The 24,740-nt window shown below is 38.5% G+C and overlaps 1 protein-coding gene across 11 annotated transcripts in view; it reads left to right on the forward strand.

Annotated features, from left to right (window-relative positions):
• PTPRM (protein tyrosine phosphatase receptor type M) overlaps positions 1-24,740 on the forward strand; it is a 480,584-nt gene that overhangs the window by 383,069 nt on the left and 72,775 nt on the right. For 4 of the 11 annotated variants that reach the window (XM_035316797.1, XM_035316799.1, XM_035316803.1 and 1 more), the window contains 4 exons: positions 1,708-1,782; positions 2,009-2,035; positions 6,234-6,245; positions 7,004-7,191. In XM_035316797.1, coding sequence (XP_035172688.1) covers positions 1,708-1,782; positions 2,009-2,035; positions 6,234-6,245; positions 7,004-7,191 — 302 coding nt within the window. The remainder of the gene's footprint in view (positions 1-1,707; positions 1,783-2,008; positions 2,036-6,233; positions 6,246-7,003; positions 7,192-24,740) is intronic. The other 7 variants (XM_035316800.1, XM_035316802.1, XM_035316806.1 and 4 more) reach the window with 3 other exon arrangements.

The raw sequence follows: 24,740 nt of genomic DNA on the forward strand, positions 1-24,740 counted from the left end.
TAAGAACTTATATTTGACGAGCTCAGTTGTACAAACACTCTGTGAGGTTTATACAGTGAGACTTCTCTCAGCAGCATTAGGCTCAGAATTTGCAATGTTAATTTGCATTTGTGTTGCTTTTGAAATTGCTTTGAAAATATCTTTCAAAAATCTGGCTTGCCATTCTGGTGAGACTATTCCATTGCAGTTAATGAGATCTCTTACTTTTGTGTAGAGATCAAGAGGTTTGACTTCATCTTCTGCCCTCACGGTATAGTCTTTTAATGGTGTTATTGAATGGTCACAATAACCAAAGAGGCTTCAATGAGTTCCTGTGCCTACATCCTCTCTTCATGTAAACAAACTTAAATCAATTTGACATTCTTGGCATGTCACATATTTTACACCAATTGAGGGCTAGAGCCTCAAATTCAGACTTTCCATAATAAATGTGGCCACCAGAAGAATTGGCTTGACAGTCTTTAGGAAAAAAAAAAAAAAAAAAAAAATGTAAGACCTTGTTCTCATGAGATTTAAGGCATTCCTGCTTCCTATAAAAGTTTATTAACCTGGCTGCATTCTGTATCTAGACAATTTTTCTAGGTGCAGCAGCCCTGACGTCAACTAGTCTCTACATCCACACCCAAAAGGAATAGCACTGTCTCCTTTCCATCCAGTGACTCAAGAGACATCATGAAAGGAAAGCAGTCTCAGATATATTCGCTTGTAGGATAAATGATACCATCTGGCATCATTTAAACCAGTTTCCATATAACTCCATCTTAAGAAGGGCTGGCAACTGTATGCCCTAGAAGATCAGCAACAGCAATAAAAGGCGGATAAAAACTAGCAGGAGTAATCTCACTGCTTCTCATCCAGCAGATTCTGTCTTCTTTAATTCTGCTTGTTTCCCAAATTCCTGTTAGTCTGTTTATATTCTTACCCAGAATAAACTTACATTAATTGATCTGTGTGAATATCATCAAACAAACCTACCACAACTAAGGTTAAGTTTGAAAAAGCTTTGCTTAAAAGCCTTTAATGAGTTTTGGGGTGAACATTTCACCCAAAGATAAGGTTAATTCTCTTCTGTTGAATGTATCTGTGCTTTCAATAGTAATTCATGTGATCTATGTGTAACAGGGAATTAACTGAATTTAATTTGTTTCATTGTGTTTTGCTTTTATGAATGTTTAAATCATTAAATACCAATGTCAGCATCGGTGTATGTATCACAGCCTGAAAACCATTGTTAAACAAAGAGTGATATTCAGGGCATAATAGTATCTGTGTACACATTATCCACCTGTCTGAACAAATTGAAAAACAATAGAGGAAAAAAGAACTACAGTATAATATTTGCATACAGTATTTACTGTATTATTAGGTAAACTTACTAATGATCAAAGCTTCTGTCAAAAGCACCTGTTGTCACCATGATGTCTTTATTAAAGCTCCGGTGTTCAGTCTAGTCTTGTGATTCGAGAAGTGTATTTGTCATCCCTGATCAAAATGCTTTATCTGATTACATTTTTTAGGGAATTGATCAAATTCAATGAGCCATTTTATTCACTAGACATAGATGCTTTTCCCTAGGTCCTGATTTCAGTGCAACAAGCACAACAGGACAGACCCTAAACCAAGTCAATCACACATGCCAAGTCAATCACTCAGCTTAAATAGCCACATATCATTTTGCTGTCTCTAACTCACTGTTTCTTTTTTCAGCTGTATCTTCACCATCTTCATTTACAATGAAAACTAACACATTGAGCACAACGGTGCCTAACTCTTATTACCCAGGTAACCAATTTTTTTTTCTTGGTTTCAACTCTATGGAGACTTTTTCATAACAAAAGCATATGTAATTACGTTATTATGCTCCTTTCCATGGAAATTTAATAAATATTACATGTAACGAGTTGCTTACAGTAGCTTTCTGAAAGAAAACGCAGGAACATTTATCAATCATTTACTGTTCTCTCTCTTTTTACCTTTTCTGCATTGACCTGCTTATGATGTATGACAGATCCATTTGTGCCAACTGCAATTTTAGGTGAGAACATTTCCCTTTATCAAAGTTTATTGCTGAAGTAATTTAGAAAGTCACAGTTCTTGGGATACAGACAATAGTACTCAAAAAGCTGTAGTTTTATGCTCAAGGGAGGGATGGTAGGCTTGTCTACACTGAGAGTACTAAAGACAGTTATCAGGCTTGATTTCTACTGTCATAGTGCAAGTCAGGGGAGAAAAAAGAAATAATTTTAACAAGTGGATTTGTGAGGAAATGTTTATGCATGTATTTGGAGTGACACAAAAGAATTTGATTATCACAGCAATTGAAGTACTTTCCCTCATTTTTTTCCATTTTTTCTCAGAACTGAAGATGTAACTTCTTAAAAATAACATTTTGTTTCCTAATTAGACTATTCATGATATAGAAATTCAGACAAAATACAGTTTTGGGCATCCCACCAGCTATCGTTTCTTCTCACAATGCCACAGTTTCTGACACGTTTGTCAAAGAGAAGTTTCAGAGGAGAAATGGTATTTAGAACAGCAAAATGATAACATGACACTTATAGTAACGCAGTTTATTATGCATTAGGTGTCACAGGAATGAAATGAAATGGTAGAACTATAGGTTAAAAACATACAGTTAAAGTATACATAATTTCCACTGGGAATTTAGAAAAACCTGCTGTTGCCCAACATCAGAAAGAAAGGGGTTTCTGCACAGTAATGTAACTGTAAACATAAAGCACTATTGCATTTTCAGTGCTTAAGTAAACGAACACATTGTGTCTTGTATTTATTTACGTTTCCCATACTAACTTTAAACAAATTAGGGAGACACTTTAAAGTAATGAAGCAAAATACAGCAATGTGCTGTAGCAAGAATTCAAACTCCAATGTTAAACCTCTTTATTTATTCCTTTTACTATGATTGATGTTTTTACAACAAGTATTTTTCCCTCTGCTCCTCTTTCTTCAAATCACTGAAAAAATACAAAACTAATAACTAGCTCTAAACTAATTCCTTTCTTTAAACCACAAGTTAAACAGGCTTAAGCAAAAGTAGAGTGAAGCATATAAGAGGTAGAAGTTTAGAAAGATTATTTTTGAAAATTTGTTATTGTAAAAGAAGATCTAGCAAAGTGCATTTCAGTGTTTTAACTTTGAGAAGAAACGTGTGCATTTTTATACACTATATAAATCTGGGAGAAGGTAATGGTAGTGACTGTAGCAATGTAATAATCTGCATGCAAATGAAATTTGCAGTGCCTTTTAACTGCCTGAGATGTTAGTTATTTTTGTGTGCTTTAGCATTCATTCAACGCTTCATCCAGTAGCTGTTCTGACCTTGTGGGTGGGCAGGGGAAAAAGTACTATTATCAGGAGAAAAACTCCAAGATTTCTTATCTGGATTATTACATTTTAGTTAATATTTTCTCTGATGGTTTTTTGTGGTTGTTTTTTTTTTTGTTTTTTGTTTTTTGGTTGGTTGGTTTTGGTTTTCAATCCTTTGCCTTGTAGTAATGATGGTAAAAATATTTGTTAGCTTTCCTCCCAGAAATAATCTCTAAGCAAGCAGTTCAGATAGCAGACAAACACACGCTGAAAAATACATATATAAGTTTTAATTATCCTAAATTTGTAAAATCTTGATTTAACTTGATATATATTTTATGGTCTAATACAATAGCCTGCACTCAGAAAACCTTTTAGTTATTTCACTGTAGAAAATGAATATTTTTGTAACCTTACATGTTAAAAGTTTAGTACCCTTTTATGAGTGATGTCCTAGTAAGGCAGGGTTTATCTCCCAAAAGGTGTTTATAACTGTTTGTATAGGGGTACTGTTTTATCTCAGGTAAATCAAATTATCTATGATTGAGTGAGTTGAGGAATATAGCTATTAACTAAAGTGATGGGTTTCTACTGCAGCTAATACCTGCACTTGCTGGTTTTTTAGGCTTTAGGGTCAAGCATGTAGTTAGAATTAAATAAACTTTTCAATGGGACCTTCTTGGAAGGGTACAGGTCTGGTGAATGGCTGAATTCAATATTCAAAGACAGAAACTGCTAAGAAGTCCACAACACGCTTACCATTTCCATATTTCTGTATAGCAAGATCTTTGGACTATTCATGCATATGATAAACTTCACCAATTAAAAAAAAATAAAAAATAAAAGATTAATAATTAATGGTAAACTCCTTAACTTGTGCAGAGGGCAACAATCTTACTTCTCAGTTTCAGATATCAGGAAAATTTCATACGCTTGAGAAAAAACTTCCATGCTTATCCTAACAACCTAAGGGAAAGTTTGAGAGCTCAATAAAAGCTTTACATAATAACCATTAAAGTTATAGTTGGTATAGGTCATAAGTGTAGGCCATGCTTGTCAAGTGCCAGTCATACGTATTTCTGAAAATGGAGAAATAAGAGTGCCATCTCAGAGAACATACTGGGCTGAGTTTGTCTTCAATGCCTTAAGTTCATACAACCGGTAAATAAATATAAGTTGTATTAAAAGTTGTACAAGTTGTTGTAGAACTGAATGGGAATCAGTAAGTGGATAGTAGACGAACTGCAATTGTAGGAGTATTTAAGGTGGAGGCTCTTCCCATTCCATACGAGCACTGCAATCTTTGAAAAAGAGTGAAAATACTGAAAAGCTCATGCTACAGTGCTCAAAAGCAAACCAAAAAACTATGGCTTCATAAGGTACCATAAAAAATAATAATAATAAAAAAAAACAAAAGCACTTTATTTAAAACAACTTAAAAGACTGCTCCCAAAGAAAGCAAATAGAATTAATGCAGCTAGAAGAGATAGGGAAGTCAAGAGAGGAAAATCAGTCTAAACAAAGGAGCGCATGGGAAAGAAATTCATATAGATTAAACTGCTGCTTTCATAGGACAAAACCCTGCTGTCTGGTAACTGTGTTAATCATAGTTACTAACAGTTGGTGTTAGAGCTTCTCTAGTTTGAGGAAAAAATAAAAAAGACTAACTTTCTAACCTGCTTCTAAAATAGAAATAAGCCACTCAAAAATCATGATCAGCTTATCAACTTCCTACACTCTTTCTGTCTTTTGTGTCTTAGCCACCTTGTAGTTTTCAGGTGCCATTTCAACAGCAACATACTGTACCTACACTTGTATACCACGTTCCATGCCATGCATCCCAAGGTGCTTTGCAGTACAATTTTATCACACATTAGACAAAAGTTGTCAAATTTTATGACTAAATGATGAATCTGTTTTCCTCTGGATTGGATCAGGTTAGCAAACAAGCAGGAAATATAGTGAAATACGCATACTCATACCTATAAATTGTTCTCTATTATTTTTGGTTTAGATATAAATGCACAGTTCGTACTGACTGTATGCTTACTGAGGACCAGATTTCATACATCTTGGTATCAGTATCAATTGACAGACCCTGATATCATTCTTGAAATATGAGCTTTGTGGCTTTAACATCTATTTCCAGTTGTATAACTAAGACCAGAATCTCACCTTGAATGAGATATGGTAGTATTTTTGGTATGCATAAGAGAATCTGGGATCTTTTCATACAGAAAATCTGAGGAACTTTCTGTTATAATTTATTTAACTTATGAATGTGAAAATATTTTTAGTGCTTCCTTTTCATACGTTATTTTTTACATTTTTTTTTAATAAATATATTATTTTTTTAAATAAATATATTATTTTTGTAAACCCCTGGTTATGGTTAGTATGCTGCTATTGAGGAGTAGTTTGGCAAAGTCAAAGCACTACATTTATGATTTCACTTAAAAATCAAAAACTCTTTGAGAAATGCAAAACTATTATTTGGGTAAAAAGAAAAAGCATTTTTGATGATAATTTGACCTCAGAATTTGGGTTGCTTTTTTCTCTTGTCAAGTCTGAACTAATCTTAAGAACTCTATCTAAATAGGAAGAAATTGATACTGCTTCCTTAGGTAGAGTGCACTTTCACATCTGTCCATTTATTGCTAAGTATAAGTTTTGATCTCTGTTACATCTGTGTGAATTGACTCATGGTAAGATACCTTGGTATCAGTAAAGTTGATTTATACAGTGAAACAGAGATCAAAATCTGATTCGTTTAGGAAATCACACTGTAAAGACTAAATTACAAACATAAAATTACCTGTAATTATTAATGTAGTACTGTTGCTTATGCCCTGTTTCCTTTTTCTCCTCCTCTTTTTTTCTCCTGATATGTATCTTCTTAAAAGTGCCAATCAATGGTAAGTTGCCCACTTGCCCCACGGAAGAGATGTGGAGGGTTGGGAGAGTACGTGTCTCATAAAAATTTTAACCAACCCACTGGGTTCTCTTGTTTGTTGGCCTGCATGTCAGTTGGCATATAACATTTCATGCCTAATGTGATGGCTCATGATACACCGTGGTCCTAAAGCATGTTCAGCAGCCAGTCAAGACATTTTCCCTGATACGATGATCCTTTGCATTTGTCCTCTTGTAGTTTGTCTCCAAATGTTGTATCAGATCTACATTTCCATTGCAGTCCTAGCTTGATGAAACCATAAGCCATTTTGTGCATCTTTTTATTTTGCTCACTCCAAACATTTACTCTAAATTTGCAGTGTAAAATATTGCAGTTAACTAATCTAAGACTACAAGTCCTCTTCGGTTCTGTAGGACTTGTTGAAGTTTCAGAATGAAACTTCTTCGCAGCTTAGAACCAAATGCCTAATCTAAAACTCATTTATGATCAGCTAGCATTATTTAAAGCAATATTACAGTTCGGACTGCTCTGCAATGCTTCCATTGTAGAACCATGGAATTTGCCTCATTCCAATCAGTCTTGCAATTTCCCTGTGTAAACTGCTCCATGGATTTACTGTTCTTCTGGCATACAGCCTTCACAGACAGAAGCAATGTTGATGGTGTCAGATTTCTGCCATTCCTCTAGAAATCTGTGTAATCTGTATTTTTGTTAATAAGTGAAAATGAGCCAGTACATTATGAGATACTCTTTTCCTAGATGAAACCCATACGATGGTCAGTGACACAAGCAGCCTGGTTCAATCCCATACCTACAAGAAGCGAGATCCTGTGGATGTTCCCTACCAGACCGGACAGCTTCATCCAGCCATCCGTGTAGCTGACTTGCTACAGCACATCACCCAAATGAAGTGTGCAGAAGGCTATGGATTTAAAGAGGAGTATGAAGTAAGTGTCAGGTCTAATGATCTGATTATTACGTCTTCTGCACTGTCGGCTTTATCTGTCTGGTACCTGTAACACTGAACAGGTGAGAAATAATTACTCAACCCAGAACAGGAGAACAGGAGAAATAATTACTCAATCCAGTAAACCAGCTGCTGTGTGAGGGAAGATATTGAATGGGAAGAATCACGTCTATAGCGAAACAAGTTTCTGATAGAAACAAGGCAGGGTGAGGAGTGAGAAGTAAAACCTTTCTTGGAAATCTCTGCCTAATTCTAATTACCTAAAGGTGTGTATTGAAAAAGCAAGCCCACTAGTTTTCTTCTGGAACTTGCCATATTTTTCTTCTGCTACTGTCTAATCACAGTTACTCTGTGATAGTTTGGATGTCAAGTTCTACAAGCTGTATTTCTCACAGTATGTGGGAATGTACATGATATAATGTACATGATGTACATGATGAATGGTATTCATCATAGCGAGGAAGTACGTAAATACTCAGAGAATATTCACAGTGCTATAAAGTGTCTTCTGTGCTTCTGTGCTGCCTGAACCTTTTCTCACTGTCTGGAGAACCCAGAATCTCTAATCCTCACTATTTTTCATATGAACTTATGGTTTCTCTTTTTGTAGGTTTTGTTTGTTTTGTTTTGTTTTGTGGTTTTGTTTTTTTGATTCAGCTCCTGTTTCTTCATTTCCTGCTACAGTGACCTGTTCCTCCCTGTTACCATCTGTGTTTTAAATGTCATGAACAGTACATCCTGGCAAAGACTGTAGGAATACAACATCATTGCACTGCAGATCCTGTCTCACTTGTGAGATGAGTCAGTTTGTATAGGAAAAAGGCAAAGCACAAGCAGACCTTGCTGTCATGCCCAAAATTATGGGTAATATACCTGCCTTCAGAAAGTATAGTTATGTTGAAGAGTCTCAAGAGCATACCACTCCCCATCCAAATCACATAGCTGATTGGGTAGATAATGACAGGACAAGGGGGAATGGTCTTAAACTAAAAGAGTTAACTTAAACTAAAACTAGATTTAGATTAGACATTAGGAAGAATTATTTTGCTATGAGGGTGGTGAGGCACTGGACCAGGTTGCCCAGAGAAGTTGTCAGTTCCCTGTCCCTGGAAGCTTTCAAGGCCAGACTGGATGGGTCTTTGAACAACCTGATCTACTGGGTGGCATTCCTGCCCATGGCAGGGTGTTGGAGCTAGGTGATCTTTAAGGTCCCTTCCAACCCAAGTCATTCTATGATTTTGTGATCTCAGCTTGGGTTTCTTATCTTACGTGAGTGCGGTTTTGAGACCCTTTGAAATCTGCCAGGTCCATTATTTTAATTGCTAGGACATAAAAATGAATGTCATTTGTCCCCTTTTCTCTGTTTTTTAGCTCAGAGCTTAAGGGGTAAATGTAAATGTTTTTCATATACATTAATAGGATAGAATGGTTATAGCGATTAGTTTCCCCCCCAGATTACAGTCCAGTAGATTTTAACCCAAAAAACAAGTAGCATAAAAATATTACTTCACAGAGGAAAAGTACATAAGATTGTTCCACAGGGTTGGTCTACAAATCATCAAAATTGTCATAGGAGTGTGTGAGAAATTGTGAAATCATTTTTGATTGCTCGGGTATGAAGTTGCACTCCATAAGAACTTGCAGACTCTGATCTGCAAGTTCCCTGTTCCACCTCCCTGTTCCCAGGGGCAGGTTACACCTGTCAGAGGCCACATCTATCTCTGTTAGTAGTAGTGTTCATTTGTCTATGCAGGGACCTGTCCAAATTGCACTGCATCTCCAGTACACAGTCCTAAATTTTCTTCCCTTGGAAACTAGGCTGTGAGAAATCAGAGGAACAGGTGTAAATGGCTCTTGTTGTGATATGACTGTGGCATTGCCAGTGAGAAGCAGAGTGATACAGATGTGATTTTAACTCTTGTCTTCTCAAAGGAGAAGCCAGGAAAAAAGATCCCTTCTCATTCTTTCATCTGATAGAAAGAGAAGAGAGACGGACAACCAGCAGAAGTCATTTAAATTACTTCCACCCTGCAGGGCAAGCAACATTTGCTGTTTTGGGCATGCACAGATATGCACTGCCCTAGAGACTCAAGATACCATGCTGAAGTTTTGAAGGCAGGAGCTCATGTATTCACTGTTGCAGGTCCTTCAAGATGAAGTCATTACTAATACACAGCTGAGTTTTTACAAGTGTACATATTGCTTCCTCTTTGCGGGAAATGTTTTTTGGGGGGAGTTTGTTGTGCTTTGTCATGCCAACTTCATGTTATAAAAACTGCTTAAATATGTAATCGTTTAAATTGATGTTTGTAGTATTATACTTTCAAAGCCCATGCTTCAGGCCTTTCCCAAAGTCACTTATGACAATTTCTTTCCTCTCAAATGTAGAAAACAATTAATTCCCAGAAGGAGCTAATCACTTGTCAACTCTCATTTGTGCTGCTGACTTAAACAAGTTTGTTCCTTTGAGTTTTTTATGACACTGTTATTTAAAAACGATAGAATTGAAAGTTCTTGTCTTTGGAAGATTTGCTCATCAGCCAAAGCCTTTTATATCAGCATTAAGCCTAGAGGAAAGCTACAATTAATTTCTTTAAAAAAAGATGACTATAAAATGGAATTTATAATGCAACCAATGGCATTGCTTTTTAAACTAGTGGATCAAGTGATGCTACAGAGAAACAGTTTCCAGGAAAATCACTTAAGCTTATCAAGCTGAGGAATGGCATTCCATTACAGACAGTAGGTATGGTATAGTGATGACTAATGACAGTAGCTGCAATACATTAGGGTGCAGTGTGTTAGTAGAGGAAGGGGGACTTAAAATATGGCAGCTGCATCTGAAGAAGTCCACTAGGTATGGGGAATCATTTATAATCAGAGTGAACCATAACAAGCTGAATATTTGAGGGTTTTCTCCACTGGACTACTGCAATATTGCCTTTCTTCCTCCATATGCAGTGAAAAACTTCCCAGTATGTTCTAGTACTGCTAAGTTTGAGACTCCTTGTTTTTGCTGCTGTCAGACTGACACTGTCCTCTTTACAAGGTTGAACTAGTCAACAGAAGAGCTTTTTCGTTATAAATTATCAGAAGGATAACTGTCCAGGTGAAAAGGAAGAAACAGTTTGGCAGGGGATTTGTTTTGAATGAAGTCTCATAGATGATTTTTGCTCTAACAAGACAGCAGGATTATATAGTCTCAGCAGGGAAAGGGTTTGAATAAGGAGAAATTCACACAGGATTCACTCTGAAAATAAATCTGTTGAACTGATCAGAAAGTGAAGTAGCACACTACCCACTAGCAGCACTTCAGAGAAGTGAAAGGATACGGTGAACTCAGTGTCATGCATAGTTATAAGTGCTTTAAAATAAAACTTCATAATTAGGACCACGGTTCACAATAATTTGGGCAAGAGTTCACCATCTAAGCACATCTATGTAGTTTTAAGTCCTGTTAGCTTCATACGTGAGTTTTTGGAGTAACATAACAGACACGAAGGAAAAAGGTTGAAAATTCATCTTTAGGCGATGGCAGGCTGGTACTTAATCAGTCGCTGCTCAGCTCTGCACTATGATTGCCCACTTGAGATGCAGAGTACCCTTAGGTCCCAGTGTACAGAGAGGCTCGAGAGAACCCAGCACTTGGCAGAACGGTGCCCTTTTGTTCTCCTTCTGGAAGGAGCTGAGATACTTCGGCTCTCAGCAGTGAAAAGATTGTGCTTGAATATTAGCAGGGAAGTATCCCACAGCCCGGTCCTGCTCCTGCTGTGGCATGTGTGGACATTCCTGTTCCTTAGATGAGGATTGGGCCCTGAACCTTGGCCGTAGCGGTGCAGCTTTGGATTTTGTGTCCAGCTGTTTCTGTAGAGCAAGAGCTCCACAGGCATGTCCTCGGCAGCGCATCAGTTACAAATACTCGGCCTGTTTTCCCATGTGTTTCTCGGGTGTGGAAATAGCATGGACACTTTTCTGTCAGCTGTGGACTCAAATGCAGGCCTTCATTTATGGCCTGGTGGAGTGTGAATGATTGAAAGGGATTGCACAGAAATCCTTAAACTCTGAGAAATTTCCACACAGCTAGTCTACAGTAGATCTTTAAAATCCTTTCTATCCTCTGCCAGACGCTTTAGAAAGGAAAGGTTTGGGCTTAGCTCCAGCAATGTTTGATTGGCAGAGTAATGTTGTCCTGATTTCGATGCCTCCCCCCCCTAATTGTGCATTATTTTAGCTGCTCCCCACTTCCAAAGCATGAAAGCTTTTACTCATAATGGAGAAGACCCTTTGCTCATCTCCTTTCTGCATTACAGGAACAAAACAAACAGGAAAGGAGGATGAAAGTGGTCTTTACAGTAGATTGCTGTTTTGTCCTTACACCTGCCACCTTTTTAGACTTTGTAGTTTCACAGGGCTTTACACTGTATCCTTTCAGAAACACAGGTATCTGTCAAAAGGCCTTAAAAACATTGCTGCAAGAAGTGAGTTGAACTCCTTCATAAGCAGTTGGAGTAGGCTACTGGAGGCCAGAAGGGCTTAGCACAGCTAGGGTAGAAACAGAGACATTCATCAAACTTACTGTTTTAAATAAGATTTATTTTAAAACCTATTTTTGAATCTTTCAATCAGCAAAAAATATTGTGCCTATTCAGTGTAAATTGGTTCTTTGCCAAATTAAGCTCTGTTGACATAAGACAGTCTCAAATCGATTTCGGAGTGTCCACACAAGAGCTTGGACTGGTTTAGCTGAATTGATTTAAAAACACACCTTTAATTAAACCAGTGCAACTTTGTGTAGATAAAGCCTTGCAAAATCAATTCCACATTATGTTCCATGACAGGGACTTCTGAGCTTCCATTATTTCAAAAACAGAGGTTCCTTTGAAAAGCCAGGATTTGCAATGGGTATCCTTCTCAGATCAGCCTCACTTGCTGTCACTAACAGCACTGTGTCGATAACAGGGTTTAAAAAAGGTTCCTCCGTGTAGCTTTAACCTTAAAGCCTTTTCCCCCACTGTCTCTCTCCTTCCTCCTCTTCCCTTCCTGTCTCACATTTCCTTTCCCAAAGTTTTGTGGCAGTTCAGCTGTTTCAGTCAAGAAACAATTTTATACTGGTATGATTAAACCCATACTGTTCTGCATATGGTGGAGTTACATGCTGTCAAAATACACTGTACTGATCAAGCCCCTTTTATGCTGTATGGTCTCCACTCCAAGGGGTTGCACCAATGTAACTATATTAATTTCTAAATCACTGCACTTAGGTAGATGGATACCTATGTGGATACAGGCTCAGAGGGCCTATCAAGGTCAGGAACATGAAATATATAATCTAATATATGTTAAACAATTCGTTTTATTTTAGCACTTCTTATCACCTATTATAGACTGGTAGCAGTATTTTAAAATAGGTTACCTGGTCATGGTCACTGTTCAGTTATACCTTGGGGGATTGTGGTCAAAGGCGATCACAAAAAAATGGATAATTGAAGAGGATTTGGAGGTGAGTGTTGAGAATAATGGACGGTATGAAAGAAATCCTGTCTTCATAGCAACATATTCATTGAAATTGAACTTCAAAAGACGCACAGGTAAATGTGCTGACTGTCAATAAAAACAAAGAGTTTCACTCAGTGTGCTGCTGGTCAGTGAAATATCTGGAGTTAAAAGAAAACAGCCTTAAAAACAGGAAACAAAACAAGAAAAAAAAAAAACTCTCCAAAAACAGCATAAATCTTGGGGTTTGGGAGGAGAAAATATTGCAGGCAAGTTCTTCATGAAGGAAGTTTACCCCATAGTTACCCACTTAAGATTTTGCTTTCTCTAGACCACTGTTAGATAAATGTCTGACCTAGGACAGAAATCTGATAGTTTCCTTTTTCCTCTGTCATGCAAATGAACAACAGACTTGAATCCTGTCACACCAACCCATTCCTCTGCAGCTTTTCTTTCTTTTTGGTTCCAGCTGGAATGTCTTCCAGCTTCCATGCCATGCCACGTGGAACTTATAAGTCCTTTGCTTCTGGGACCCTGTTCTGAAATCTTGGGAATAGTAGGAGAAATAAGTGTTTTCCTGATGTTGGGTGGGTATCGCTACTGAGAGAACCCAGTTGGTGCTGTTTGTTCCACATGTGTTCATTGCACCAGCAACTGGCCTGTCCTCCTCCAACCTGTACATTATTATCATGTCTTTTCCCTGATTTTATTTGATATTCTGCAGCACCAGCTGAGGCAGTCAATACCAAAATCAGTGCAGGTTATTTTCTATCCTGCAAGACACAAAGTACAAAGAAAGCAAAAAGGCTCTGGAACATTGGGTGGGAATGGGGGCATTAGTACACAGTACAAATGCATGAAGGATATCATCAATGTCCTTCAGAACTGGGAGAAAGGTAACTGTTAGTTTCTCTTTCCTTTGTCTTTCTGTTTTTGTAATAATGAGAAAAGTCATCAGAAGCTGGAAACCTGATAGAAATTGAAACATAAGTAAAATAGTGGGAATTTGTCCTGTGAAAATGGTGCAGAAAATTGTTGGAAATACTCATCTGTAGTGATAATTACTATTATTTTTTTTTTTTTTATGAAATCTCATCTGTTTAGATGGGGCTGAGAACAATCACCTGAATGCCCAGTGACGTCTTTAATACCAGGAAGCTGCAGTGGTCTGATTATAGGCAATATAAGTAATCTCTCCCATGCACAATGAAGAATAACAACAGCTTATGGTGATACAAAGTTTTTTATGTGAGATAGGTATTGTTTTATCAAAGGGCTGTATTCAGAACACCCTAGTTTTTTTCAGATTGTCACAAGATCTGCAGCAGCCTTCTGTGAATCTCAGGTAACTTGTTCCTGCAAGATTCATGTACCTTGGGAGCCTTGGCACTAGAGAGATCATTTATAGGGATGTCAAATGCAATAGTAAAACTGAGCAGCCACCATGTCCACAAACCATGTTTTGGTTTTGAAATACTAAGATACTTCAGATCAATACCAAACTGTTGAAAAAAAAAAGTCATCCTAAACCAGAAGCAACATTTGCTAACAAATAACTTGCATAGTTAGTGACTCAGCTTCCCAGTGCATGCAATATTCCTTTAATTCTTTAATAAATGTCACAGCAGACAAGGTAGCTTCAGTTGTCGGTCTGCAGGAATCAACTGATAACAATTTAGCTGGTTGGCAGTTGATAAGAGTTTGTTTCAGTTTGGAGACACCTTCATTTTGCTAAGTATGTTGGTAAAACTAAGCCAGTTTTATGTGATTTTGAATCTATCCTTAATAGCTGTGAATTTCTGCTTTTTAACAGATTTTAGATGTATGAAAAGTGCTCTCACAGTACTTCATATCATTCACATGGCACTGCCTTCCTGTCCTGTGCTGCAGTATGGCTCACAGCACAGTGATCAAGGTGTCCCAGGAGTTTCTAAATCTCACTGTTCTCCCACTCTTCCTAAATGCCTTTTCCAATTTAAATAGATGTGCACTTATATGTGGAAGCAGCTTTCTGGTTTGTTTTTGTTTAAGCAGGCTTAATTAGAATTTATTCTTACCACAGATTATAGATTTAGGCAGGTCATGGCTTCATTACAAAGGCTTCGGGGTTTTATCTGTTTGAATAATAAAATTGCGGAGGAGTATATACTAGAATGCTTCCATATCCTTAGGATTACTTTCAGTGCAGTGTAGGCGGCTGTTTGCTCATGCTGTGACGTGGCTGGTTTTGGTACTGATTACTCCATGAGTTACTTGGATGTGGACCTCTGGTTTTCCTCTCCTTAGTAGCCCAAACACTGAACTGTATTATATGATCTTAGGCAGCCAAGATGCCTTATGAGAAGAGGGATGCCTAATTCATCCCAGTGTTTTTCTCTGTGTGGTTCTAGCAGAGTCTTGTATGTAAAGTATAGTTTAGGATGTGTCCTAAGAAAAGTTTAGTATCTTCTAAGTGCATCTTTCATAATGATTGCATCCCTTTAGGCAATGACAGTTAAAACTCTAATAACTGAACGCAACTTGTTTTTATGGAGGAGCTCTGGCAGCTATTTTAATAGCAGTCTCTGCCCCTGCTGAGTCTAGTGGTCCTGGTGCATGTGATGGTAATCACATTGTGAATGAACACAAACATTATTGATAAAAAACAGACTGTAATCTGTCGGTGTCATGGTCCTGAAGATGCCCTCGGACTCTTGTCCATGTTGGATCAGACATTCCTTTCATATGTCAACATAACTGGCCTCAACATCAAAAAGTGATTCAAAGCACAATAAACACCTCTGATGCTATTCCTGATCCTTAACGGGTGAGTCTACTTAAGTATTTAAAATGCAACCATTTTAGCTGTTGCATGCAGTTTTGTGGATGTGCCTCTTGTCCTTCGTTATCACATGGCAATAAACTTTAAATCTAGTTTAGAAATATTTTTGTTGTTGTTGTTTGCTTTTTAGTAGTTTTTCCCCATCTTCAGTCCAGTCGCCACAACAGTCTTTCAAAACTTACTTTACTTTTGCACCCCTTTTCCTGACCTTTGACTCCCTCATTAGGATCCTATATTCTCTTCAGGCACTGCAAGATCTTGCTCAATTTCTTCTGGAAAGATTTGTAGGCATGTGTAATGCCAAATTGGAGCAATAAAAGAAATAGCTTCCAAGTTTCGCTGACTGTTGTCAACTTGGCAGCAAGCAGAACTTTTGAAATCCAGTATCCACATCTGATAACTCCAAGTAATTAACACAGGGGTTATGCTTTTTTTTTTTTTTTTTTTAAATGGAAAGAATCAACATTTTCTGTTGTGCTGCTTCCTCATGTGTTTTGGATGTATGCAGATGCATATGTTTATTCTTTAATAACCCCAACGCTCACACATCACTCCACTATTTTAGCATGCGAAATCTGTCACATCATTATTCTCCAGCCTGCCTCGTCTTCTTCCCCTTTGGCAGCCACAGGTTGAGAAACTGTCCAGCTGTACTAAGCAGACTTCTCAGAATATATTTCACTCTGGTTGTCTGTTAGGGAAGTCTGCATGATCCTGATACTATGCTTTTGCTAGTATTAAATCTATGCTGTGTACCTTTTCAAATTAGGGTTTAGTTTCAGATTTAGCCAATCTATGCACCATTATGGGTTATTGAACACCACAGTTGGAAGCTAAATGAGGGCACTGAACTTAATTTCACTGACAAGATGATATTCCAGAGGGAAATCTGCAAGAGCAGCTCTAACACTCACAGCTCTAAGGTGATAGGTTAAACTTTCTAAATGCTTGTGACAAGTAGGATTCAAAAGAAATAAAAGTTTTTGAAACTATGTGCTTTATATTTGCTTCAGACTGTCTTATTAATTGTTCGGATAAGACATTGAATATTTGATCAGAATCTATAATCCCTTCCTCAGTTAACATACTATTTACTTTTGAAAACTGCTGATGTACCATACTTTTTCCCATTGCACCTGCAAAAATGAATTGGTCCAATTGATGTGCACAGAATAATATATTGTGCTTTAATGTTCAAGATATTATTCATTATTTCCTACTCATATAAGCCTCCTTACCTCCTTCATATTTTATTAGTGCCCTTTAAAAAGCCATAAAAAATGAGTCATGTAGTTATTCCATTTTAAATTATGCAAATGATGTTAAATGCAATTATAATCTATTCTTTATTAATTATAAATACACCCTATGTGTTTTCCATGGCTTGTATTTATTTGCTACAAATAATTACGCATTTTAGTCCATTGCTGGTTTCATGACTAGATCATTAGTATTGGCTGTTTGTAGTGAGAATAACACTTTTCAAATCAAGTTAGCATAATTTAGCTATTAGGAGTTTTAATTTAGCATCAGCTTACCCACAACATACCTAAAATATGCATAATTTTCTATAAGGCATTTGTTTTAAGTAAGTTGAAATAGCCATTATGAATTTTTCAAGAAATGAAAAATTGTATTCTTCTGTAGCCTATGGCTTGGTCTATCTTTTAAAGAAGTTTACTAACTGGAACACAAGACTTTTTCTTATCCTTTTGCTGTAGTGCTTTAGTAATTGTCCTGTTAATGGAACAGATGATCCTGCACTTCTCAGCAAGAAGGATTTCTTTGTTACAACATACCTGATGGGCCCAGAAAATTCTGTAGGATTCATTAAGTCCACTGAAATTGTGGCAGGCCATAGGTAGGCATGGCATAGTGTTTTTCCCCTCTGGTTTCTTGCCATCACCTTTGCCCAGCTCTTGCATGTCTCATGAGAGGCTGAGAGGACCTGGCACATCAGGCAGCCATGAGAAGGATGAGGTCAGGCAGAGAGTAAGATGAGGAAGGAATCAAACTGGCCCCTGGGCCAAAGCTGGTGGGGAAACTGGAGCAACCATGGAAATAAAGCAGCTCAGGAGGAGAGCAGAAGGAAAAGCAGGCTGGCTTTGGGGACTTGCTTAATACTGTCAGTAAGAGAAGTCAGTATTTCTTAAGTGATGCGATGGCAGCATCAACCATGTAGAATCGTTGGAGTTAGTGGGTTTGCAGCTTGGTTCAGGACTGATGGAAATTCCTAACATTGACACTTCTTCACAAGACGGAAGCATCAGGTTTAGACTTACAGCATGATTGCAGTCCAATGCAAGGGAGGACCTTAAGCATGTTCAGTTAGTTTCAAACAGATGCAAAGGACTGTTTAAAAGTTTCTTTTAGTATACATTCCTTCTTTATATTCCTTCCTTGTATTTTACCATTCACTTAAATGGAAGCAACACCAGCGATGTCTTTTGTCCACAGGCATCAGGCACATAATCGCTTGGACACGTTCATGCAATAGTGACAAAGCTTGAATATCTGTCCACCAAGACAGTGCATTTTCTTCCCCTTAAGATCTTAAAAAGATTCACAATTGACAGCGCTGTGCTTTGGTCTGTGGAAAAATAGACAGTGTGTGTTTATGTAGGGTTACAATGCATCTACCAGCTGAGCTCAGATATTACCCATCTAGCTTCCTAGTGCTTGCCTTTGCAATAATAACTGCTCTTAATACATAACAGAAAAGAAGCTCTTTTATCTGCAAGGGAGATATCTAAGTTTCCACAAGACAGGCTATCCCCACTCTTACACCACATGCCAAAGGGACACGAAGAAATAAGGACCTTCCTTAATGCACAGGGTAGGACTGTTCAGAGGCCGGCACAGCTGTGGATGTCTTTGCTAACAGAGGTAGCCTGAAGTGAAAGGGTTATAAAGTGTCCTCTTTTTAGCAAAATTATAGATTTTTTGTCTTTATCTTAGCCAAACACAAACACAAGGTTTCCTTTCTGGATGCCTCCTAGTGCTTGCTCTGGGCTGGTAGAAGCTCAGTGAAGCGTTGGCTCCTGGAGTAAGCATAAAGTTTAAGCGTGTGATTAGTCTGGGTGACAGCAACAGGAATATTTTGCCTTTGATGCTTACATACTTGGCTGTTATCACAGAGCTTAGAGTTTTGACATGAGAAAATATTACCATTCTGATTGTTTACTGTAAATAGCTACACATGAGTGATCTTTGTGGTTTTGCTTAGCAAGAATGGTGACGAATCAACAAAGTTCCGGTATAGCATAACAAATGTTGAAAAGGTAGGGTCAGATCTTGTATCTTCTAGTCAGGAAAGAATATTAAAACCTCCAACCCCTTATGAATAATTAGGAAAGAAACAAGGCGACATAAATGGATGGGGAAGAGCTCATAGTGCAAAGCTCTTTTTAGTTTTGTTAGTCCTTCCAAGATCCTCTGAGCCCAGGCAGCACTGTCGAGTTGAGACATATGCTTTGTAATCTTGAGAAAGACTGCACACAACTGTTACTCAGTCTGTTGTGGTACCAGTGTTGGTACCAAGTGCTGTCTGCCATTTTTCATTGCTAGAAGGGTTTAGTGTGGTGTTTGCATGAAGAGTATTTCAGCACATTGTCTCCTGCATTAGGCTGTGATATCAGCTGAGATTTTGTTCACATAGCCTTGGTTTTTATCTGTGCCTCTTTCCAGTTGTCATTGGTATCTCTGGTCAATTTGGACAAATGACTACAGAAAAACTATGTATTTCTGGCTTGCAGTTTTTCTCATTCACCCCATTCATACTTCACCTCCAGCTTTTATGCTCCGTGTAACACCGGCAGTACACAGCTTCTGTACGGTTGGCATAATAAACCAGGTAAGGAGTCTGTGAGTAAGGAAATCCTTAAAGTGGCACAGAGCCACTTGATCAGCTCCAATACCAAGTCTCTACCTTGTTTCCAGGATAGTGAAATATCACTCATTCCTGGCTGCTCTAATACCCCCTCGGGATATTCTGAGTTGTGCCAGAGATCAGTGTTACTTCTGCAATGCCAACAACTATTATTCATTATTTCTTATAATACAGGAAATCAGGAGCACCCAACAAAGCTATTAAGCAGCAGGTTTGAAGTGAACAAAAGGAAATATTTTTCACACAGCAAATAATTACATTGTGGAGCTCATTGCCTCAAGATGCTGTGAAGCCAGAATTATAAATGGGTTCAAAAATGGGCTAGACAAATTCATTATTAAACACAATGGCTGTGTGCAGTCTCTGGCTGAGGAAGAGATTGCTCAGGAAAGCCATTGATTGCTAGAAGCTAAGAGGGTATGGTGGAAAAAGACTGACTCTCTATTTGCTCTATTCTTCATACTTTTTTTGTAAACATCTGCTACTATTCACAAAAAAAATAATGGCATGTGTGGCCCTCTGGTTTGACCTAGTATGGCTGTTAACACATATAAAGAAGAAGACAGACACAGAAGAATGCTTCTGTATAAACAAAGCAAACAACATGTTGTGAAATTGTTATTTATTTATTTTTTAACATACTGGTAGTCAATTTTATATCCCTAACATCACTATAATTTAAAAGAACGTAACAACTTCTCTAAGTTAGCTTGCATGCCCTGTGTTTTTTAGTTCTTCACTTCAGCAATTGTTCTGACCCACTGTCTTGCTATTGGACAGTGAAAAGCAGGATGATGGCACTGTAAAGGAAAAAGAGGGGGAAAAAAAGAAATTCGGTCATAAAATGGTTTTTATTTAAAATGCATGTAGCTGTTATGCTAAAGCCTAATCCTTGAGCCTTTATTCTGAGTAGTGCTTTATTTCACAAAGAACTTTGTTTACATTAATTAGGCCCTTTCAAGAAAGTGGTGTTACTTACAGTGCACAGAGGTAGGGGAATTAAACTCCTAGTCTAGGCAATAAACCACTTCTTGCCTTTTGGAGAACAAATGGGGGACACTTACATGATTTTTGAAATTTAACAGATTGAGCTTCCAAACCACACAAAAGCATTTGCTTTCATTTTGCACTGGGACAAACATTTCAAATTTAAGCAAATGTGGTATCTTGCTGCTTTCCTAAGTCGTTTCATACACATTTCAGTTTTACCACTGAGTTTTTCATTGCCTCTTCTTTTACAACATCACCGGCTTGAATTTTGCGTTTTGATGGTTACATTGTGAATCAAGTCTATAGAACCGACAGTAGGTAGAACGTACAAAAAGGTTTGAATCAAGGAAAAGTCATATAAATTGCTCATGCTTTTTATATGTTTAATTATAGATCTTGTTAAAGATTGACATATTTTCCCCCTATTTGTCAGTTCTTTGCACAGCATTTGTGTTTATTTTGCTGATATTTACTATGCACATGTATCTCTGCCACACAAAGAAAGCCAAGAAAGGCCACGGTATCTGCAGCATTTTGGGCTGCTGTGAGGTTTAACTGTTTTGTGTATTGATTTTTGTTTTCTGTAACTGGGGCTATTTATTTGGATTTTTTTTTTTTGAGACTTTTATCAAAAATGTCATTCTGCCATAAGTCGGTCTTTTGCATTACTGAGGTAGAAGGACAGCCTGGTTGGGGAGAAAATGTTTTTCCTGCTGACATACCTAGGAGTATGTTTTTGTTGAGCTCAACCATGTGGGATTGCCTTAAAAATCTTGTAAGGGATCTGTTTGTATCCTAATAAAATAGCCATGTTCCAGGGGCCAAGAAATGAGCGAAACAAGTAAACTTTTGTCTAGCTGCACAGGGACACAGAGACCACTTGTGCTTGCTCAATGTTTACCCTCCTTCCCCAGAAGTACTTCCTCCAATACTAGGAACCTTCCCCACAGACTAAACTCTACCTTCCACACCATCCCCTCCTATTTGTGGGGACTCCACTGCTCACCTGCTGACTGCCGTAAGAGGGTAAGGTGACATTTGTTGTCCCATAGCTATTGCAGGAATGTTTGAAAGCGCTGAGACGGTTACAGTGATCATTACACAATTACAAACTATGCCACACTTTTTGGTTCTCCCCCCTTAGTCCAGCCCAGCTGTGCCCTGCTTCTCTCATACGTGTTCTGCCATTGCCACCTCTTTCTCCTGAGCACAGTGGGCAGGGCAGCATGGGGAGGGACCTCCTCTCCAACACTGGGAAAAGTGAGGAAGAGGAAGAAGACAACGTGTCTGCTTTATTCCTTCCATCCAGCAGCACTCTTCTTTTTCCCCCAGAAGAATGGCAGAGCCAATGGGCTGACTGTGGAGCCAAGGTGTGGAAACTGATATGCGAAGGAATTTTACTAGGGCAGGAAATTCTGCATCTCTGGGATTGAGGGAGAATAAGGTCATCTGTTGATCTGTCCTATTTTCCCAGTTCTGCAGAATAGCAAGTCCCAGAGTCCCTGGAAGCCTGACTGACTAATCTAGAAGTTTAACAGTAACGTGATTTTTTATGGTGTCACAAATGATTTGAATGGTGCTACCCACATGACTGCTTTAGAGTGGACGAGCCATGTGTTGGAGCGCTCAAGGCAAGTAGTACAAGTAATAAAAATAAGCAAAAAAGGTTGCTTTTGTCTGTTATTTCCTTGGAAAAAAAGGGGGGGAAATACTATAGAAAGTATTGTTTTCAGTGCCACTAACAGACTCTGTATCTTGAAAAGCTGGAAATGCTTGTTCATACAGCAATGAAGTATTCAGTTTGGTCCTACATAAACTATACAGTTCATCACATGCCTGCAAAATTTTAGGAATCTTCTAAAGGAAAACGGGAAAGTTACCTTATTTTGTGCCAAAACTCATTTCATTTGGTGTCAGATCAAGTATTGATATTTTAACTGATACGGCAAGTTCAGATACCAGCTATCATGACTACAATAAAGTTACTAAGAATGGTAATTTCCATGCCCAATATGAAAAAGGCAAATCTTGTTTACTCTGGGTGTTGTCTCACATGTGCTTTTAAGCATATTCTTATGGAACTAAGCCTCAGCTTACAGAGGTTGACTTGGGGCTAGGCGGGGAGCCAGAATGTGACATAGGACCACCATGTTGACAGATTGGCACTAAATCCAGGCAGCTTGCAGTTACTGAAATGTTTCCCCTGGAACCTTAAATGTTGTTAGCAGTAGGATAATGTAAGTGTGGCAGAAAAACAGTTTCAGGTACATTGAGCCTGAATCAGTTTCCATGTTTTTAATATCTTGCTAGCTTTTGCTTTCTTCACTATTTTTACCATCCTAGTGTCCCAGGAGCGTATTTTGTTTTCAAAGACAAATCCATTATTGTAACTTATGTTAGGTAATTCTAGGACATTTCTAGTTTTGATGCAATTTAGGCTGAAACCTGATTTTGAAGAATACCTTGTCCATTGTCCAGCAAATCATTAGTATTGGGAAGGTGTCCTAATCACCAAGCTGTCAGGTAAAATTTTACTACCACAAACTGTTCAAATGACTTCCATATCCAGCATTAAAAGAAATTGAGAAATGCAGTTCCAGAAGTACCAATTTCAGAGAGTCCTCAGAAGCAACAGATGCTCCCTTACTGCTTAAAGTTTGATTCTGCTAGCCCTAACAGGGATTTTTTTTTCAAGACACATGTCATAGTCATAGAATGGTTGAAGTGGGAAGGGACCTCTGGAGGTCATCTGGTTCAAACCCCCTGCTCAAGCAGGATCACCCAGAGCAGGTTGCCCAGGACCATGTCAAAGTGGCTTTTGAAGTTCTTCAAGGACAGAGACTTCACAGCATGACTGGGTAGCCTGTGGCAATGCTCGGTCACCCACAGCACAGAAGTGCTTCCTTATCTTCTTCCCCTTGTGCTCCAGTTTGTGCCCATTGCCTCTTGTCACTGGGTATCACTGAAAAGAGTATGGCTCCATCCTTTTGCACCCTTCCATCAAGCATTTATATACATGAAGATCTCCCCCAAGCCTTCTCTTCTCCAGGCAGAACAGTCCCAGCTCTCTCAGCCTTTCCTCACAGGGGAGGTGCTCCAGGCCCTTCATCATCTTCATGGCCCTTTGCTGGACTCTCTCCAGAGTGTCTACATCTCTTTTGTACTGGGCAGCCCAGAACTGGACCCAGCACTCCATGTGTGGTCTCACCAGTGATGGGTAGAGGGGAAGGATCCCCTCCCTCCACCTGCTGGTAATGCTTTGCCTAATGGCTCCCAGGATACCATTACCCTTCTTTGTGGCAAGGGCACGTTGCTGGATCATGTTCAGCTTGGTGTCTGTCAGGTCTTCTTCTGGCAGGCTGCTTACCAGCTGTCCTGGTGCATGGGACTGTTCCTCCCCAGGTGCAGAACATTTCACTTCCCCTTGCTGAACTTCATGAAGTTCCTGTCAGCCCATTTCTCCAGCCTGTCCAGGTCCCTCTGGATGGCAGCACAACCCACTGGTGTATCAGCCAGCCACTCCTACCAGTTTTGTGCTATCTGCAAAGTTGCTGAGAGTGCATTCTGCCCCCATCAACCGTATCATTAATGAAGATGCTAAACAGGTTTGGACCCAGTATTGAACTACCCTAGCGCACCAGCTGTATACTCCCTAGTACATGACCTCGCTTGTGCTCCAGCTGGCAAGTCTAGTCCCCCCTAAGCTGAAGTCTCTGAATCTCACAGCAGTAAGCCTTCCCCTGTTGTCTAAGTGTTTAAATTGTTAGGACTTCCACCAAGGGTCAGGACTAGAACACTTCAGTGCCAAGTCACTCTTGTCAGTCTAGTTCAATCCTGGTAGTTTCCTCTGGTTCTCCTAGCAGAATTTGGCTTATGGAGTCTAACAATACTTTTATTAATAAGAAATCTGGATAAATATGGACTTCATTGGACAACTAGTAATTGGCTTAATGAGAGACAGATGCCTGGAATATTTGTATTGTCTTATAAGGGAAATATTTATATAGAGACTCAAATTTTAAAAAGTTTTGTTTTATGGAGGGATGAAGAGAATAAAGGCATCTGCTGCTATTCAACAGAGCTTTTATAATGTTGGCTTGCCTCAATTAATCTAGCTTGAGCGCAGTATTCTAATGAAAGAAAATGTAGAATAAAAATGTAGAGCTGCAATGTATATAAATCTTGAAATGTCCACGAAGAGCTGATAAATTGCTGTATTTTGCTCAGTTTATGCAAAAGAGAAAATGAAGAAGCAGATTGCAAGAAACAAAATTATACGTCAAGCCATTAAACCTCAATCTTCATTACTGAAGAATTGTTTTGATACTCAGCAAGA

Source organism: Oxyura jamaicensis, chromosome 2 (genome assembly GCF_011077185.1).
Source record: "Oxyura jamaicensis isolate SHBP4307 breed ruddy duck chromosome 2, BPBGC_Ojam_1.0, whole genome shotgun sequence".
NCBI classification, from domain to species: domain Eukaryota; kingdom Metazoa; phylum Chordata; class Aves; order Anseriformes; family Anatidae; genus Oxyura; species Oxyura jamaicensis.